Source organism: Carcharhinus amblyrhynchos, chromosome 1 (genome assembly GCF_965287045.1).
Source record: "Carcharhinus amblyrhynchos chromosome 1, sCarAmb.v2.hapA, whole genome shotgun sequence".
Taxonomy (NCBI): Eukaryota; Metazoa; Chordata; class Chondrichthyes; order Carcharhiniformes; family Carcharhinidae; genus Carcharhinus; species Carcharhinus amblyrhynchos.
Genome location: NC_137324.1, coordinates 73,502,920 through 73,523,186, shown reverse-complemented (window position 1 = coordinate 73,523,186; position 20,267 = coordinate 73,502,920). Strand labels below are relative to the sequence as shown.

The 20,267-nt window shown below is 41.9% G+C and overlaps 1 protein-coding gene across 2 annotated transcripts in view; it reads right to left on the bottom strand.

The window, feature by feature from the left end:
• LOC145341935 (phosphatidylinositol-3-phosphate phosphatase MTMR7-like) overlaps positions 1-20,267 on the bottom strand; it is an 84,933-nt gene that overhangs the window by 12,569 nt on the left and 52,097 nt on the right. For both annotated transcript variants that reach the window (XM_080187012.1, XM_080187019.1), the window contains 3 exons: positions 17,509-17,634; positions 15,070-15,119; positions 7,658-7,858 (listed from right to left, as the gene is read on the bottom strand). In XM_080187012.1, the coding sequence (XP_080043138.1) occupies positions 7,658-7,858; positions 15,070-15,119; positions 17,509-17,634 (377 nt within the window). The remainder of the gene's footprint in view (positions 1-7,657; positions 7,859-15,069; positions 15,120-17,508; positions 17,635-20,267) is intronic.

Here is a 20,267-nt window from a genome sequence, read left to right as displayed (position 1 = left end):
CAAACAGGTGAAAGGGGTGTAGATGAGGGCAATGAACTTCAGCAAGGCTTTTGATAAGGTCCCACATGGGAGACTGAGAGCAAAGGTAAGAGCCCATGAAATACAAGGAAATTTGGCAAATTGGACCCAGAATTAGCTGATTGGCAGGAAGCAGAGGGTGATGGTTTTGGGGTGTTTTTCCGACTGAAAGACTATGCAGTAGGGTCCGACAGGGATCAGTGTTGGACCTCTGATGTTTGTGGTTTATATAAATGATTTAGATTTGTATTTAGGAGGGTTGATCAGTAAGTTTTGGATGATACAAAAATTGGTAGGGTGATAAACAGTGAGGAGGATAGCTTTAGATCACAGAAGGATAGGGATGGGCTGGTCAGGTGGGCTGTTCAGTGGCAAATGGAATTCGATCTAGAAAAATGTGAGGTAATGTGCTTGGGCAGGACAAACAAGGAAAGGGAATATATGATGAAGGGGAGGACCCTGGGAAGCATTGAGGATTACAGCAATCTTGGTGTGTATGTACATCAGTCCCTTAAGGAGGAGGACAAGTGGATAAAGTGGTTAGAAAGGCATGCAGTATACTAGCTTTCATTAACCAAGGCATAGAGTTTAAGATGTGGAGATGCCAGCGTTGGATTGGGATCAACACAGTAAGAAGTCTCACAACACCAAATTAAAATCTAACAGGTTTGTTTGGTGGCAAAATCCACTCGCTTTTGGAGTACTGCTCCTTTGTCAGGTAAGTGGGAGTTCTGTTCACAAACAGGGCATATAAAGACACAAACTCAATTTACAAAATAATGGTTGGAATGTGAATTTTTATGGGTAATCAAGTATTAAAGGTACAATGTGAGTGGAGAGAGCGTTAAAGACAGGTTTAAGAGCTGTGTATTGTTTCCAGACAGGACTGTTAGTGAGATTTTGCAAGCCCAGGTAAGTCGTGGGGGTTACAGATAATGTGACATGAACCCAAGATCCCGGTTGAGGCCATCTTCATGTGTGCGGAACTTGGCTATCAGTCTCTGCCCAGTGACTCTGCATTGTCGTGTGTCGTGAAGGTAGCCTTCACGACACACGACAACGCAGAGTTGCTGAGCAGAGACTGATAGCAAGTAGATAAAATGGTGAAGGTGGCCTTCACGACACATCACAACGCAGAATCGCTGAGCAGAGACTGATAGCCAAGTTCCGCACACGAGGACAACCTCAACCAGGATCTTGGGTTCATGTCACATTATCTGTAAGCCCCACTTGCCTGGGCTTGCAAAATCTCACTAACTGTCCTGTCTGGAGACATACACATCTCTTTAACCTATGCTTAACGCTCTCTTCACGCACATTGTCTGTACCTTTAAGGCTTGATTACCTATAAAGATTCGCATTTCAACAATTATTTTGTAAATTGTGTTTTGTGTTTTTATATGCCCTGTTTATGAACAAAACTCCCACTTACAGCGCTCCAAAAGCTAGTGGATTTTGCTACCAAATAAACCTGCTGGACTTGAACCTGGTGTTGTGAGACTTCTTATAGAGTTTAAGAGCAGGGAGGTAATGCTGGAACTGTATAAAACGTTGGTTAGGTAACAGCTAGGGTACTGTGTGCAGCTTTGGTATCCATATTAAAAGAGTGATGTGATAGTACTGGAAAGGGTACAGAGCAGATTTACCAGGATGTTGCCTGGGTTGGAGAGTTTTAGTTATGAAGCGAGATTGAATAGACTGGGGTTGCTTTCCTTGGAGCAGAGAAGATGATGGGGTGAGTGGTCTTGATTGAAATGGATAAAATTGAGTAGACAGGAAGAAGTGTTTCCCCTTGGTGGAGGGATCGACGACTAGTGGTCATAGATTTAGGGTAAGGGGCAGGAGATTTGAGGAAATCTTTTCAGCCAGAGGGTGGTGGGAATCTGGAAGTAACTGCCTGAAAGGGTGGTGGAGGCAGAGACACTCATAACATTTAAGAAGTATTTAGATGTGCAAATGAGATGCCAAGGCTTACAAGGCTACAGGATGATAGCTGCAATTGGTAACATAATAACAGAAAGGAACTTTCTCCTGTAGTGAAATGTACCCTCACTGACATCTATGCATTCTCTGCACCACAGGCTTTCATTGTATTAAAGCGTGTGGCCACTGGAGGGAGTCTCAGGCCATATAACTTTTTCCAACAGAGCTGATCTAAGCAGATCTAAGCTCTGCAATCCTGCCACATCCGGCCATGAATGGTGGTAGACAAGTAACTCACTGGAGGAAGAAGCTCCACAAAGAGCCTCACCCTCACTGATGGCACAGCCCAGTATATCTGTGCAAAAGATAAGGTGGAAGCAATTCACAACAAAGAGCTGCATGGATGACCAATTAAAGCCTACTCTGGAGGTTCCCAGCATCACAGATGTCAGTCTTCTGTCAATTTCATTCACTCTACGAGATATCAAGAAAGATCTGAAGGCACTAGAAACTGAAAAGACTTTGGGCCTTGACAATATTCTGGCAACAGTCCTGAAGACTTATGCTCAGAACTTGCTGCGCCTCTAGTCAAGCTGTTTCTATACAGCTACAAATACAGCTGCAACAGTGGCAGCTGCTCAACAACTGGAAAATTTCCCAGCCATGTCCTGCATGCAAGAAACAGGACAAATGCAACCCAGTCAATCACCGCCCCATCAGTCCACTCATGATCATCAGCAAAGTGATCGAATAGGTCATCAGCAATGCTATCAAGCAGCACTTACACTGCAATAGCCTGCTCACACATGCTCAGTTTGGGTTCATCCAGGGTCACTCAGCTTCTGACCTCATTACAGCCTTGCTTTAACAATGGACAAAATTCCGGAGGTGAGGTGAGAGTGACTGTCTTTGACATCAAGGCAGCTTCAAGCAGCCCTAGCAAAACTATCCAGGCCTGGTTTGACAAGTGGCATGTAACATTTGTATCACACAAGTGCCAGGCAATTACCACCTCCAAGAAAAGAGGATCTAACCACTGTCCTTGATATTCAATGGTATTCTCATCACTGAATGCCCCATCAACATCTTGGGGATTTACCATTGACCAGAAACTGAACTGGAGTAGCCATATAGATACTGTGGCTACTAGAACAGGTCAAAGGCTAGGAATCCTGTGGCAAGTAACTCAGTTCCTGACCCATTTAAGCCTATCCACCATCTCCAGGGCACAAGTCAGGAATGTAATGGAATTCTCTCCACTTGCCTGGATGAGTGCAGCTCCAACAACACTTAAGAAACTCAGCATAATTACCATCCAGGACAAAGCAGCATGCTTGATTGCTACCTCTTCTACAAGCATTCAATCCATCCATCACCAATGAACAGTAGCAGCAATGTGTACCATCTAAAGATGCACTGCAGAAATTCATCAAGATTCCTTAGGTAGTACCTTCCAAACCCATGGCCATCTACCATCTAGAACAACCACTGGGGAGGTTCCTTTTCAAATAACTCACCAACCTGACTGGGAAATATATCACCATTCCTTCACAATCTTTGCATAAAAGTACTGGAATTCCCTCCTGAACAGAACTGTGAACGTACCTACACCTGAAGGCCTGTGGGGTTTAAGAAGGCAGTTCATCACCACTTTCTGAAGGGCAACTATGGATGGGCATACTTTCTCAGATGACTAAGAAAACTTGGTGTGTCCACTATGACTCTCACCAACTTTTACAGATACACCATAGAAAGCATTCTTTCTGGTTGTATCACAGTTTCGTATGGCTCCTGCTCTATCCAAGACCGCAAGAAACTACAAAAGGTTGTGAACAAAGCCCAGTTCATCACTCAAACTAGCCTCCTACCCATTGACTCTGTCTACACTTCCCACTGCCTCAGAAAAGCATCCAGCATAATTAAAGACCCCATGCACCCCCGACATACTCTCTTCCACTTTCATCCGTCAGGAAAAAGATACAAAAGTCTGAGGGCACGTACCAACTGATTCAAGAACAGCTTCTTCTCTGCTGCCATCTTTTGAATGGATATTTGAATGGATCCACCTCGCATTACATTGATCTTTCTCTACACCCTAGCTATGACTGTAACATTACATTCTGCACTCTCTCCTTTCCTTCTCAATGAACGTGTAGTGCGCAAGAACCAAACACTTTGCATTGTATACAACACATGCGACAATAATAACTCAAATCAAACTCAGTAAATACTGGCCGAGCCAGCAATGCCCACATTGGTGAAATGAATTTAAAAAAGGAGTACAAATATTTCATCTCATTTTTTAAAAAATCCTTGATACATTCAAGAGCTGTAATCTGGTGTTGGTGTATTAATATAACTGAAAATGGGTTGATCAATTAAACTGAACATTTTTGATAAAATAAGCAAAATACTGTGGATGCTGGAATCTGAAACAAGAACCGGGATGCTCAAAAAAACTCAGCAGTTAAGATTAACATCTCAAGTCATTTGAAACTACTTTTTATTGCAGTTTCTATATTCTCCCTCTTTTCAGTTCTGACAAAGAGTCTATGGATTTGAAATATTAACTCTGTTTCTCCCGGATAGATGCTGGCAAACATGCTGAGTTTTTTCCAGTGTCCTAGAATCCATAGAATCACTATAATGCAGAAAGAGGCCATTTGGCCCATCATATCTGCACCGACTCTCTGAAACTGCATCCCACCCAGGCCCTGCCCTCACCCTATCCCTGTAAACCAACGCATTTACCACAGCTAATCCATATAACCTACACATTCTTGAGTGCTTAAGGACAAAGCATGGCCAATCCACCTAACATGCATATCTTTGGACTGCATGAGGAATCTGGAGAAAACACACACAGACGCTGGGAGAATATGCAAACTCCATACATTCAGTCACCCAAGGCCAGAATCGAACACAGATCCCTGGTACTGTGAAGCAGCTGTCCAGCCACTGTGCCACCCTCTGTTCTTATTTTAGATAAAGATGTCCAGTCCTCCACCTGTGAGTAACTGATTTAAATCACTGAAAATTAGTTAGAGAAAACTATACTTTTTTTTAATAAATCCAATGATGTATGGGTTAGATGGATTGCCCATGCAACATTGCATCTCAGTGTCCCAAGATGTGAAGGTTAGGAGGAATTAGTGGGGTAAATATGTGGGGTTATGGGAAAGGGACTGGGCAGTATCCTCTGTCAAAGAGTGCAGCAAGACAGCTGCAGCAAGACCTCCCTACTTTTATATTCAATCCCCCTCGCTATGAAGGCCAGCATCCCATTCGCCTTCCTGACCACATGCTGCACCTGCAAGCTGGGTTTTTGCGACTCATGCACAAGGACCCCGAGGTCCCTCTGCACCGTCGCCTGCTTCAGTTTTTCGCCACGTAAGTAATAGTCCTTCCTACCATTATTCCTACCAAAGTGGACCACCTCACACTTGCCAACATTAAATTCCATTTGCCATTTCCTGGCCCGTTCGCCCAGCCTATCTAGATCCTTCTGCAGACTCTCCACACCCTCCGCACAATTTGCCGTTCCACCAATCTTGGTGTCATCAGCAAATTTCGACACCCTACACTCGGTTCCCTCCTCCAGATCATCTATATAAATGGTAAAAAGCTGAGGCCCCAGCACCGACCCCTGGGGCACTCCACTAGTCACCACCCGCCAATCCGAATAGCACCCGTTGACCCCCACTCTCTGCCTCCTATTTGACAACCAATCCTCTATCCACGCTAACACCCTACCCCCAACTCCATGTCCCTCGACCTTCTGCAATAACCTCTTGTGAGGTACTTTGTCAAACGCCTTCTGAAAATCCAGAAAGACCACCTCCACCGGCTCTCCTCTATCCACCGCCCTAGACACATCCTCATAGAACTCCAGTAAATTTGTCAGACACGACTTCCCTTTAATGAAACCGTGCTGCGTCTGCTCTATCAAGCAATTCCCTTCAAGATGCCTTGCAATTTCCTCCTTAATTATGGATTCTAACATTTTACCTACCACAGACGTTAAACTAACCCGCCTATAATTCCCCGCCTTTTGCCTGGCACCCTTCTTAAACAACGGCGTAACATTAGCCGTTTTCCAATCCTCCGGCACTTCCCGGAATCCAGCGACGTCTGGAAAATAACCACCAAGGCATCCACTATCACCTTCTTCATTTCTTTCAGAACCCTCGGATGCATTCCATCCGGTCCTGGGGACTTGTCCACAATCAGCCCCTCCAGTCTGTCGAGCACCGCCTCTCTAGTAACAGTAATGTCATTAAGACCCTCCAGTCCTACCACCTTTCCATCGCTAACACCCGGCAAATTATTCACGTCCTCCTCCGTGATGACAGAAACAAAAAAGTTATTCAATACCTTAGCCATATCCCCATCCCCTACCACTAGGTCCCCTTTCTCATCCTCTAAAGGACCAACGTTCACCCTAGCCAGCCTCTTCCTTTTTATATATTTATAAAAACTCTTGCTATCCTTTTTTATATTAAGCGCCAGCCCAGCTTCATAGTTTCTCCTACCCTTCTTTATCAACTTCTTTGTCAATCAGCATAGCTCATCTGGTAATAATAGCGCCTTTAAACCATAAAATTGTGGGTTTAAGCTCTGATCTCAAAGGGTATTTCAATGTAGTACAAATGAGTGTTGAATTGTCGGTGTCGTCTTTCAGGTGAGTTAAATTATAGCTTTATCAACCTGTTCAAACAAATGCAAAAGATCCTGTGGCATAATTTGAAAAGATGTAAAATTCTCGCAGTATGTTCAACATTCTTCTCTCAACTTGTAGAATCTTCCTGGACACAAATTGGTCTCCTATTTGAGAATGGTGGCTGCAAATTTCAAAATTAATTATTTGGTTGTAAACTACTTTCATATGTTCTGAAGAAAAAGCAGGGAAATATAATTGCAAGCTACTTGTTTCATTCAGAAGCAACAAATACAGTGGTATGCATAGTGGATTGCCCATGGTCTGAACTGTCAGTGCCATATTAGCAATTGCTCATGATGGGCAGGAGTTTCAGTTCACACCCAACCAAAACCTGATATTGCTGCTCAAGGTAAATTGACCTTTAAATCGTCCATTGAATTTTCCGTGCAGCCTGTGACAATTCCTCAATGGGTGGGACCAGAAAATCTATCCCGGATGGGATCCTGGATAAAACTGACAAAAATTACCACAATAAACCCAAGAAGCTGAATGATTTGAAAAAAAAAAGCATGACCTAACAAAAAGGAGTGTTTACACATAGGAAGTAAATGGTTAATCTAGACTCTCTTTCATAACTCAAAATGCTAAGGTCGAGGGCCTTCCAAGCAGCAACTGCCTTTTTATGGGTAATGAAGAACAGTGGCATGTTGAGAGCACAGACCTTCCATTTTAGACCTTTAGAAAGCAAAGTATGTGAACGTACAGTAGCTTCTGCTTCCAAGGTGCTGTTCGGCTACATAACAGCACCTTCAGTGTTTCAGATGAACAATGAAGCCTAAGGCTGTGTGTACAGTAATAAGTCCCACTCATGCGTTTGGCGCCAGCAGCACCACTTGTGGAATCAGCCACACTGTATCACCTGGCTAAATCATACTTTTGTTGTGGACAATTTAATTTTACACAGTTATTCTATTGCATAAAAACAGATTACTTGATGGTTAGCAATATGAATGCATAATGGCAAACCATAAGTTAAATCTTCAAAATTCACTTTACCTTAGCTCTTTACTCTCTTTATTGTTGTTACAAACAAAGTTCCCAAATTGGCAGGAGTAGACATGATGATGAATGTGCACCAGAAATCTTTCATTGAACTCAAAGGCACATGGGAATTGTTCCATCAGCTGCCAGACACAGTCAAAAAACTGATCAATAACCGGTGAAACCTCCCTGGGATCACCATCCAAGTGACTGTATCTGTAAAACAAAAGATTAAGTGAAGAGATAAGCTTCCTGGAAATTTAAACAATATATTTTTTAGAAATCAAATATGGTCCATTGAGATAGTTGGACCTATATCCTCCAAATGAAGTTGGTGACTAGCCACAGCTGGTAAATGTGTGTATGATTTAATTAAGCCAGGGAGATTAATAGAGACAGCTTATCTATGACAGGTGAGGGATAAAAGGGGTAAAGATGTAGACACTTGTATTGAGGGGCAATGGTAAAGTGGATTTACAAGTAAATAGGTTGGGTTTTAAACTTTGCATTAAACGATAGATAGGGACTTGGCTTTTCAGCCGTTAAATTTCAAAGGCGGGGTTATGAGACTTTTACAACTTAAAGGTTTCATAAGTAAAGTAGGGAGGTTTTTAAACTTTACTTTACCCAGAAGCAACAGGAGAACATGAAAAAAAAATATATTTTGGAAACGTTGAGTTCAAAGAGGTGCTGAGGACAACGGAATCAGAGAGAAAAGGCAAAAAGGTTATTTCAGGAAATATGTTGAGCTGAGTTGTGGTAAAACAAACGGTCAGCCTTTTGGCTAAGATGAAGTGTAGTTTGCTGACCCTATATTTGATAGAAGTCAATGAGGTTACACTGAGGCTTCACTTGAAGCAATTTTTAAAAACACCATCTAGGCCTTTTGGCTAAAAACTCAGATTAAGCCCAAGAGGGGATGTAATGCCTGTTCCTATCAGCTTGGGTCTTGTTGATCAAACCCAAGACAAGAAAAGTGGGGCCTGCTTTGGCAGCTTGGATCTGTAATGTCTCTCTTGTAAGGACATTGATTGGGCCAATTTGGTTTTTTGATTGGAAATATATTTTTAAAAACTGTCAGCCTTTTGGCTAAGATGAAGCTCAGATCAAGCCCAGGAAGGGGTGTAATGCCTCATTCTATCAGCTTGGATCTTATTTGATCGACCACAAGACAGGAGGAAAGACCTGTTTTGTCAGCTTGAATTTGTAATGTCCCTCTTGTAGGGACTCTGATTGGGCCGAATTGGATTTTTGATTGGAAATAAATATAAAAAGAAACTATCAGGGAGATGTCCTGAGACAAAGTGTGAAATCTAAAACAGCCATCCAGTTTTGAATCCAGAATAGTATTTGTTTTCAGAAAGCAGAGTGCTTCTGAACTTTCTTGGATTTCCAAGGCAGAGTGGAAGAGTTTGAGAAGTCATGTGGTATACCTTTACTAAAGTGACAGCAGTTTATGCCTTGAGTAACATTACTGGATTTTTAGTTAAGAATCTCTAAGGAAGTTGTTGCCAAGGAGGTTGTGTGTTTAGACCAAGTGAGATTTTTGGGGGAATGTTTTCTAAAACTGTTTAACCATGTAACTTAAATCTTGTGCACTTAGGTTTTTGTACTTGTTCTTGTTAATAAGTCTTCTGAATTTTAAAATTCTAAAAGTGTACTAGAGTTCAATGCTTCTGGGATCAGTAGTCTTTTTCTCCTCATTTTCAAAATACAAAAAAAAGTTATGATAAATCAGACAAGTTTCCCTTTAGGATTTGGCTAACTCAGCAAATAACATATGTTGTAGTCATAACAACATGTATTCCTCCAAGATGGTCATAGTCGAAGGTTAGGAAGGTGCTGTCTAAAGAAGCTTAGCGAGTTCCTGTAGTGAATGTGTTAAGAGTATACAAGAGTATGTCGCTTAAGGGGGGAAACATATTTATAGCACCCATTCTGTCAAGCCCCTCAGGATCCTATATGTTTCAATAAGATCAACGTTCAATCTTCTAAACTCCAGGGATACAGGTCCAGCATGTCTAATGATAACATCCCATCATAAATATCAGTTGCGTGAACCTTCTCTGAATTGCTTCAAATGCATTTATATATTTTCTTAAATAAGGAGATCAAAACTGAATACAGTCTAGATGTAGTCTCACCAACAGCCTATACAACTGTAGCAAAACACCCCTACTTTTATATTCCATTATAATTCCAAGAAGCAACAACTTTCCATTTGCCTTCCTCATCACTTGATGTATCTACACACTTTGGGCCCAATTTTACTATTTTGATTCTAACTGCTGAATCTGGGCACGATTCAGATCCAACTTGAAAATCTGTTCTCAGGCACCCCCATAGGCACTTAGCCTGAAAACAAAATCGTAAGTCTGAATTGCGCTGTTGACAGGGCATATTGCGCCTGAAATGATCAGAGCTTTGAACTGTGCATGCGCATGGGAAAAAAATTTGAAAAAACACACCACTGTCACATTGCTCCCATGCCGCAAAAAGTGAATAAAGCAGCTCAGAAGCAAAAAGTGGGAACAACGGCCCCCACAGACATCGCCCCACCCGCACAACATAACTGTCCCCTTTATCCACCTACCCACTTCCCGCTACCCAGACCAGTTGTGATCCTCTGCTCCCCTTCCCCCACCAATCGCCCGCAAATATAAAATGGCAGCAGACACCCCTGCCCCTCCCACCAGAGATCCTTCGGGCCTCCCCCCGTCACCAGAGATACATCGCCCCCCCTCCTCTCGCTAACCACCAACCACCGACCCCTCCCCCCCCCCCAACCAGAGAGCAATTTGGCCTCCCTCTGCCCTTTCCCCCACCTGATAATGATCTGGCTTCCCTCCTCCCTCCCACCCTCCTCCAAAAGAGTATGATCTGGCCTCCCTTCCCCCCACCAGAGAATGATCTGCAACCCCTCTGCAACCCCCACCCCCACCCAAGATGACCTGCCTCCTCCTCCCCCCCACCAGAGAATATAATCTAATCTGATCCGAACCCCCACCCTCCACCACCACTGATCTGCATCAGAGAACCTTTTGAAGCTCTAAACTTACATCTTTAGAAGCTGGAGCACCCAAGCGTCTGTTTCACGCCAATTCTGGACGCGCGGACACGATGGTGAAGGGGGAAATGCTGGTCAAGTTTGGCAAGCAGCCCATTCATTCAATTTAAATGAGCAATTCGGATTGTGGCCATTTTCGGGCCTTGGTAAAGTGGGCATCTGCACGGATGCAGTCACGGATTGCGTCAATAGCCTCATGCCCTATTTTACCAAGTTTTTGCATCAGAAAATGGGCGCGACACAATGGTAAAATCAGCCCCTTTGTGATTCATGTACCAGGACACCCAGATCCCTCTGTATAGCAGAGTTCTGTAATCTCTCTTCTTTTGAAAGAATATTTTTCTATTCTTCTTGCCAATATGCTGCTCTTCTATTCTTCTTGCCGAAATTCCTACATTATATTCCATCTGCCATTTTTTTACCGACTCACTTAGCCTATTTAAAAGTAAAGTTTATTTATTAGTCACAAGTAGGCTTACATTAATAATGCAATGAATGTGAAAATACCCTAGTCGCCACACTCCGGCGCCTGTTCGGGTACACTGAGGGATAATTTTAGCATGGCAAATGCACCTAATCAGCACATCTTTTGGACTGTGGGAGGAAACCAGAGATCCTGAGGAAACCCACGTAAACACGCGGACAACGTGCTGACTCTGCACAGAGAGTGACCCAAGCTGGGAATTGAACCTGGGTCCCTGGCACTGTGAAGCAGTAGTGTTAACCACTGTGCCATCTTGCTGCCCCCTTTTATATCCTTTTGCACAGTCCCCTATGTCATCTTCACAACTTACTTTCCTACATATAGTCATTTGGTAGTACAGAATTTGAGAACTGCTGAAAAACTATATTGTATTGAAACTTTTCATTTTGCACTCATCAAGACAATCACAAAGATACCAATGTCAGAGAAAGCGACAACCTTGTACTGTACGAGAAGTGGCACTGATTGGTTTTAAAGTAGACTCTGACTGGTAGGAGCATTGCCAAGGAGAATGCACCATGGTGGTGACTGATTAAATAAAATGGCAAGCATTATTTGAAATTTAAACCAGGCAATTCGACACTGACTGATCAAGGCCATCACTTATTTTGCCCAGTTGAAACAGATGCAACGTGAGTACATGTTATTTCCGTCTGCAAAGAGCAGGGCTCTGTGTATTAATACATGTACTTTTTAGTACGTGCAAATGTGCCACACTGCAATCCTGCCTAGCATACTGAGGATTATTTAGCAAATGTTGCCCAAACATCTAATGCTGGACACGTGTTACGTGTTGGTTAGATACGGTCTGTACCTTGCCGGTTGCGAACAGCAGTACATAAGAACATAAGAACTGGGAGCAGGAATAGGCCATCAGGCCCCTCGAGCCTGCTCCCCGCCATTCAATCAGATCATGGTTGATCTTTTTGTGGATTCAGCTCTGCCTACTGCCCACTCACCACAACTCTTAATTCCTTTCCTGTTCAAAAATGTATCTATCTTTGCCTTAAAAACATTCAATGAGGTAGCCTCAACTGCTTCACTGGGCAGGGTATTCCACAGATTCACAACCCTTTGTGTTAAGAAGTTCCTCCTCAGCTCTGTCCTAAATCTGCTCCCCCTTACTTCAGGCTATGCCCCCTAGATATAGATTTACCTGCCAGTGGAAACAACTTCCCTGCTTCTATCTTATCTATTCTCTTCATAATCTTATAGGTTTCTATTGGATCTCCCCTCATTCTTCTAAATTCCAACGAGTATATCCCAGTCTACTCAGTCCTCATAAGCCAACCCTCTCAACTCTGGAATCAAACTAGCGAATCTCCTCTGCTCCCCCTCCAGTGCTGGTACATCCTTTCTCAAGTAAGGAGACCAAAATCGTACACAGTACTTCAGGTGTGGCCCACCAACACCTTAAATAGCTGCAATATAACCTCACTGTTTTTAAACACCATCCCTCTCGCGATGAAGGAAAAAATTCTATTTGCCTTCTTAATCACCTGCTGCACCTGCAAACCAACTCCTCGTGATTCTTGTACAAGGACACCGAAGTCACTCTGCAAAGCAGCATGCTGCAACTTTTTACCATTTATAATAGTCCATTTTAATGTTATTCCTACCAAAATGGATGATCTCACATTTACCAACATTGTTCTCCATCTGCCAGACCCTCGCCCACTCATTTAGACTAACTATATTCCTTTGCAGACTTTCAACATCCTCTGCACACTTTGATCTGCCACCCATCTTAGTGTTATCTGCGAATTTTGACAACACTACTCCAAATCATCTACGTAAATCCTAAACAACTGTGGTCCCAACACTGATCACTGAGGCACATCACTAGTCACTGATTGCCAACCAGAAAAAACACCCATTTACCCCCCACTCTTTGCTTTCTGTTAGTTAACCAATCCTCTATTCATGCTAATACATTACCCATAACACCATGTACCTTTATCTTATATAGCAGTCTTTGGTGCAGCACTTTGTCAAATGCCTTCTGGAAATCCAGATACACCACATCCACAGGTTCCCCATTGTCCACTGCACATGTAATGTTCTCAAAGAATTCTACCAAATTAGTCAAACATGACCTTCCCTACATAAATCCATGCTGCGCCTTACCAATGGAACAATTCATATCCAGATGGCTCACTTTCTTTCCCTTGATGATAGATTCAAGCATTTTCCCTATTACAGAAGCTAAGCTAACCGGCCTATAGTTATCCACCTAGAAAGATATTGAAGGGATGAAAAAAACCTAGTGATTAAAATAAATAATTTCATGAAAATGCAAGTGCAGTTAGGTTAGAAAAATAGGTCAAAGCCTTTGTGGCCTTGCTTTACAAACCTATTGGAATTACACAGGATTTGAGGTAAAACCTTTTCACCCAGAAGATGGTGGGAATCTTGAACTCATAACATAACATAAGAACATAACATAAGAAATAGGAGCAGGAGTAGGCCATCTAGCCCTTCGAGCCTGCCCCGCCATTCAATAAGATCATGCCTGATCTGTCGTGGCTCAGTTCCACTTTCCCGCTTTCTCCCCATAACCCTTAATCCCCTTGCCTATCAAAAACCTATCAACCCGTGTCTTAAATATATTTAGCGAGGCAGCCTCCACCACTTCAACGGGCAGAGAATTCCAGAGATTCACCATCCTTTGAGTGAAGAAGTTCCTCCTCAACTCCGTTCTAAACCGCCCCCCTTTTATCTTGAGACTGTGCCCCCTAGTCCTACTGTCCTTTCTGAGTGGGAAGAATCTCTCCACCTCTATCCTATCCATCCCATTCATCATCTTATATGTCTCAATGAGATCTCCCCTCATTCTTCTAAACTCTAACGAGTACAAGCCTAGTTTATTCAGCCTCTCCTCATAGCTCAACCCCCTCAACTCCGGCATCAGCCTAGTAAACCTCCTCTGCACTCCCTCCAAGGCCAAATTATCCTTGCGTAAGTACGGCGGCCAAAACTGCGCACAGTACTCCAGCTGCGGCCTCACCAATGCCCTGTACCCACTGCTTGAAAGGGCGGTAGAAGCAGGAACACTCACAATATTAGAGGAGCATTTAGATGAACATTTAAAATGCCACAGCATTCAAGCTATGGTTCAAGTATTGGAAAATGGGACTGAAATAAATGGGTTTGATGGCTGGCACAGACATGATGGGCCGAAGGGCCACTTTCTGTGTAATAAAACTCTATGACTAACTCACCAAAGGAATGGATAATTCTATACAAGTCATTTACTTGGATCTGCTGAAGACATTTGATTAAAGCTCTTCACGCGAGGTTAGCATAAAAGCTTATGAAATAGTTGGCAAGTCTTCTTGAAGGATTAACAATTGCCTTGACGACGGGAGAGAGAATGGCAATTATCTTAAAGTGTGCTGCCTGGGAAAAGCACTGAGATCTCTGTTATTAAAAATGTTTGTGAATTACATAAAACAGGGTGCATATAACTATTATTAACTTCTCTGAAGACAGATAAGAAGTGAACAAACTATTGACAAATGATAGATGGATTTTGATATGCATAAACATAGGAATAAACCAGATCCCTGGCTCAATTATGCTGTCAGGTGCTAGAGGCAGAGAGACCAAATTGCAAGAGTAAATCTGTCCCAAACTCAAATATCTAGCAGCAAGTGGAATTAACCCCCATTTTATCTAAGAATTTAAATACAGTAAAGTGTGCACAAAATTTGTCATAATAACTGTCAAGTTACCAGCATGATGCATATTTCTTCTCTGGAACTTATTAATCTTGATGAAATTTGTATTTTTACAACTCTATTGAATATTTATTAACTTGAGAAATATATGATTGTACTACGAGAGAGACAATTAAATCCTGATAATGCTGCTTACCTGTGATTAAACTTGTGTCCAAAGGAAACCCAATCTTTTTCTATTAAAACCTACATACAAGAAAGGTTTTAGAATATTATAATCAGTAACGTAACAGTGGTGCAAAACAACCAATTTTACAAAATCTCTAGTATCATGATCGGAGAATCACATTAACCAGTCAATTTGTAGCAAGAAAGAATGAACTAGCGTTTTAAGCCTTTTCACTCTGGGGGAGACTCTTCAAATTCTGCCATGGAATCTATCGTCTGCAGATGGGACCTCAGTCATTCAAATAGGACCATTTGATCATGTACGTGGGGACCGTTCTGTGCCATCACAATAGGATCATCAGAAAGACAGCACCCTCAACAGCATTACACTCCCTCAATACAGCATCCTCAACATCAGCCTACAGTATGTGCCCAAGTCTCTGCAGTGGGGTTTGAACAAACAACCTCCTGTCTGAGGGATACCAAAGGGTCAAAACTGATACCTGAAAGTAGGAAATACATAAGAGATATCTGGACCTAATGGATTAATCCCAATAAATGCACCATTCAAGTGCACCTATTTACACCTTCTTGTTATTCCTGCTAATTTTGATGAGATAATTAGGTTTCTTCCTTGCACAGTTTCTATGGATAGATTGACATCATCTGCCTTACAACAGCTGATCTAGTAAAATAAAGAACTATGTATTCATTAGCAGTATAAATGCTGCACTAAATACAATCTTAAAATTGTAATTCCCTGATAAACCTTTAAAAGATATGTTGGTACTATATTGCTAGAAATTCTAGGTCCTGATTGCATTGCTCTCTCAGTATAGCTGCTCAGCTGCTTGAAGCCTCACACTCCACAGTTTATCCATCAGCATCAATCAAGTCAGTCATATGAATTACTGTATATTAATAGTAAATTTCTGATATCAACCCTGAGCTTACCCTTTATTAGTTGGGAATTGTGCCCCCCATTCTAGTGCCATGAATATTGTTTAAAATTTGCCTTTTGTATTCCATTTACTTTAAATGCATGCACATACCCCATGTCTAAAAAAAACACTTCACTTATCTGCTTTCAAGACTAAAAGGTTTGAGCATCGCTAGACTTCCCCATAACACAGGCCTCAGATACAAATATATTTAAAAAAACTGTAGATGCTGAAAATCTTAAATAAAACAGAGGTTGATGATCTTTCATCAGAACTGCTTACAATCTGTGACATTCTTCCATAAAATTAAGTGTGCCCATCCTGATCCATAATACAGAAACACTTTTATGCAGCTCAGTTATGTAACACTATTGATCTTGATCATTGAAGTCCATATTTACAATCATCCTTCTTGCAACAAGAGGCAGGAGAGAGAATTCTACAGCCAAGAAAAACAATCACGAACATAAATAAAATTAAAATGTTTGAATAAATGTTAAGAATTAAAAATTGTAATTAATGTACAGGAAAACCCCATTTTTACAGAATGATTCATTCCATAAAAAAGGATTTTCCTTAAAATGGGTATTATTGACCCTGGATGGACCAGCAGCCGCCAGCCTCTCACTCTGGTACATGGATGGGGACAAATAGGCCAATTATAATTTAGCTGGGGAAATACAAGGTTAGAAGATTAACGGATCTCCCCTAAACAATAAAAAAGAAAATACTTGTAAATGAAAGGGAGGAGGTTGAATCTCAGAACAAGGCCAAGACTCAATGTCACTTGTTAGGAACTACATCCTCCATAGCTGCTGCCTCCCCAGTCCCAGTCTCATACTGCTGAGAGCTGTAGCCATGCTGTCCCGCGGTTTTGGCTTCATTTTGGAGGATGCCAGGGATGCGGTGGAGGCGATGAATGGGAATTCCCTCAATGAGCGGCAGTCTGGGTGGTCCATGCCGAAAAAAAGTCAGGAGGCAGCAGCTATGAATGATGACCAGGGATGCCCCTGAAGTTAGCAGTGGTTATAATTCTAACTTTTTCTGGGCAACTATTGCTATAAGACAGGCAGAACAATCTAAAGTTTGCAATTTAAATTGTATTTTCGGATAATTCCCAGTATTCTCTTTCAGCACACATCAACATAATTTTGAATCTTCAAAATAAGGGATTAAGAACAGAGAAACAAGAAAATAATAAAACATTAGCATGAACTCTTGCTTCTCTGTATTCAACATGCCTGCTTTCCATTTAGGAGGGTGGATTTAGCTCAGTAGATTGGACAGCTTGCTTGTGGAGTACAGCAATGCCAACAGCATAAGTTCAATTCCCGTAAAGGCTGAAGTTATTCATGAAGGCCCGCCTTCTCAACCTTGCCCCTCACCTGAGGTGTGGTGATCCTCAGGTTAAATCACCAGCAATCAGTTCTCCCCTTCAAAGGGGAAAGTAGCCAATGGTGACCTATGACTATAGAGACTTTACTTTTACCTCTCCATTTATCCTTTGTATATCGTGTTCTGCTTACCATAAATCCCTTTAAGGTTCTGTAAAATGGGTCAAGTAGCAGGCATGCAACAGAGCAAACCTGTGCAGTTCTGTCCCAACCATCTGAGCAATGAACCAGTACACTGGCTGCCTCCTCGGCAACTGCCTGAAACAACATGTTACATTATATTTATGTCAAAGATCCTGAAGTCAGCTTACAAAATTAATCTTTCTTATTTACTTTTATATGCTACAAATAAGGCAACCACTCGCCCCTACAGTCAGTCATACAATGATGGCAAGGAAATGATGCCCACTGATTTTCCTGCCTGCCACTGCTACTGTAACCAACCACAGGGAGTGCCAGAAATAAAACTTGTTCCACATAAGTGCCAGGCAAAGATCATCTTCAACAAGAAAGAATCTAACCCGTTTCCCTTGACATTTAATTACATTACCAACTATCAACATCATGGGGGTATCATTGACCAAAAACTGAACTGAACAAGCCACATAAATACTGTGGCTACAAGAGGCTGGGAATTCTGCAGAGAGCAACTCACCATCTGACTCCCCAAAGCCAGTCTGCCACTTGTGAGTCACAAATTAGGACTGTGATGGAATACCTTCCGTTCACCTAGAGTGAAACTCCACCAACATTCAAGAAGCCTGACACCATCCAGGACAAAGCAGCCTGTTCAATTCACACCCCAATCACTACCTTAAATAAACACATCTTCCACCACCAGCATGCTGTGATAGCAGTGTATACCATCTACAAGATGCACTGCAGCAACTCAAAGTTCCCTCAACAGCACCTTCCAGATCTCTGCCATCTAGCAGGAGAAGGACAGCAGATACATGGAGACAGCACCACCTGCAAATTCTCCTCCAAGAATATCCTGATTTGGAGCTGTATTGCCAATGCTTCACTGTCACTGGAACAAAATCCTGGAATTTCCTTCCTAACAGCAATGTGGGAGAGTCTGATGCATAACAAACATTCAAGAAGGAGATTCACCACTACCTAGTCAAGGGTAATTAGCAATGAGCAACAAATGCTGGTTGAGTCAGCAATGCCCACGCCCCATGAAAGAACATAAAAAAGTAATTAAAATCATGCAGTAGTGACAGAAAGTCTGATGAAGACCCTTATGGAGATTTAGCTTTTAATAAATCATGGAATGTGGCTGTGTTAGGAAAACAAAAGTTGTTATAAAAGATTTATATTTGTATGGGTAAATGTTAAAATAAGGTATAGATTTGAGTGAGTTTAATTTGGTGCATCTGTGCCTGGAAGGATACAACTTATAGTTAGATCCATATCGGACAAAGATGATTATATTTGTGGGGATTGGTTAAGTTCAGCTGTGTTTCTATTGTGCTAAGAGAGAGTTACCGTGTGAAGAATAAATAAACCAGCGGAGTTGCTTAGCAACTGGGGCCTTGTAGGATAGAGAAGCTTTTAAGTGTTGGTTTAACTAATTTGTTGGCAGTAGGGCAGGACACTGGGGAATAAACCTCTCTCAACTTTGCCAGGAGAAACTGAATAGGACAAGGGAATTGCAAAGATGCGAGCTTCCTAAAGAACAAGTTTTAGTCCAGATAAACAGAGAATTGGGACAGAAATAATTCCTTAAGAGAACTGAAGTTGAGAGCAGAGACAAAAGTATTTATCAGAAGAATTCAGGGAAGAGTAAACAAAGCGTCGTTAGTCAAAGAGACAATTGCAGTAGCCAGATTTAAATTGGGAAAGCAGACTTCAAAGGTAAATTAAATGTTTGATGTCATTTTAACAAGTTTCTGGGACCAAGAGTTAACACAATTCTGAATAGTTTGCACAACAGTCAAGAAAAATAAATCCTAAAGGAGTGGGATACAAAATTTTGGACTGGATTCACTGTTAAAAGTAGAGCAGAAGCTTTGTTTAAAAGTGTCATTTGAAAAACCTGGTCTGGATTTTGGATTGCAAACCACTAGGGGAAGGCATTATTGTGAGAGAAGATACTAAAGCATGGCTTTGAGAATGGAGTTTGGAAACTCTCACATTACAATCATCTGGGGAGATTCTGAAGAGAAAACCACAAATACTAACCTGGGTTCAGAGCGAAGTGCGTTTATTTGATCACAGTCATTACATGTGCTTGAAAGGGACTTTGTGTTAATGAGACTGTTTTAGCTTAAGTTGCAAGTTGTAATCTCTGCTAATCTTAAAATCTTTAAGTATTTGTTTATATGCTTTAAATACATTAAGGGGAAGAGGCTAACCGGGGAAGCGTAGAGTCCATTAGAAACCAAGGGGACAACCTGTGTGTGAATCCGCAGGACATTAGAATGGTGTTAAATGAATACTTCACATTGGTCTTCACTCAGAAGGAAGAAATAGGTACAGAATTCAGGATAAGACCTTGAGCAGTTTTACATAGGAAATGAGGAGTATTTTACAGGGTTAAGAATGGACAAATCCCCAGGCCCAGATGAATGCATCCTAGGCTGTTGTGGGAGGCAAAGCAGGAAATTGCAGTGACTCTGATTCAAATTTTTAACTTCTCCCTGGCCACAGGGGAAGTACAATAAGAAGTCTCACAACACCAGGTTAAAGTCCAACAGGTTTATTTGGTAGCATGACCTTTTGAAGTGTTACTCCCTCTTCAGGTGAGTGAAGAGTTGAAGCAGTGACACTCCAAAAGCTTGTGCTACCAAATAAACCTGTTGGACTTTAACCTGGTGTTGTGAGGCTTCTTATTGTTCTTATCCCAGTCTAATGCGAACATCTCCACATCACAGGGCAAGTGCCAG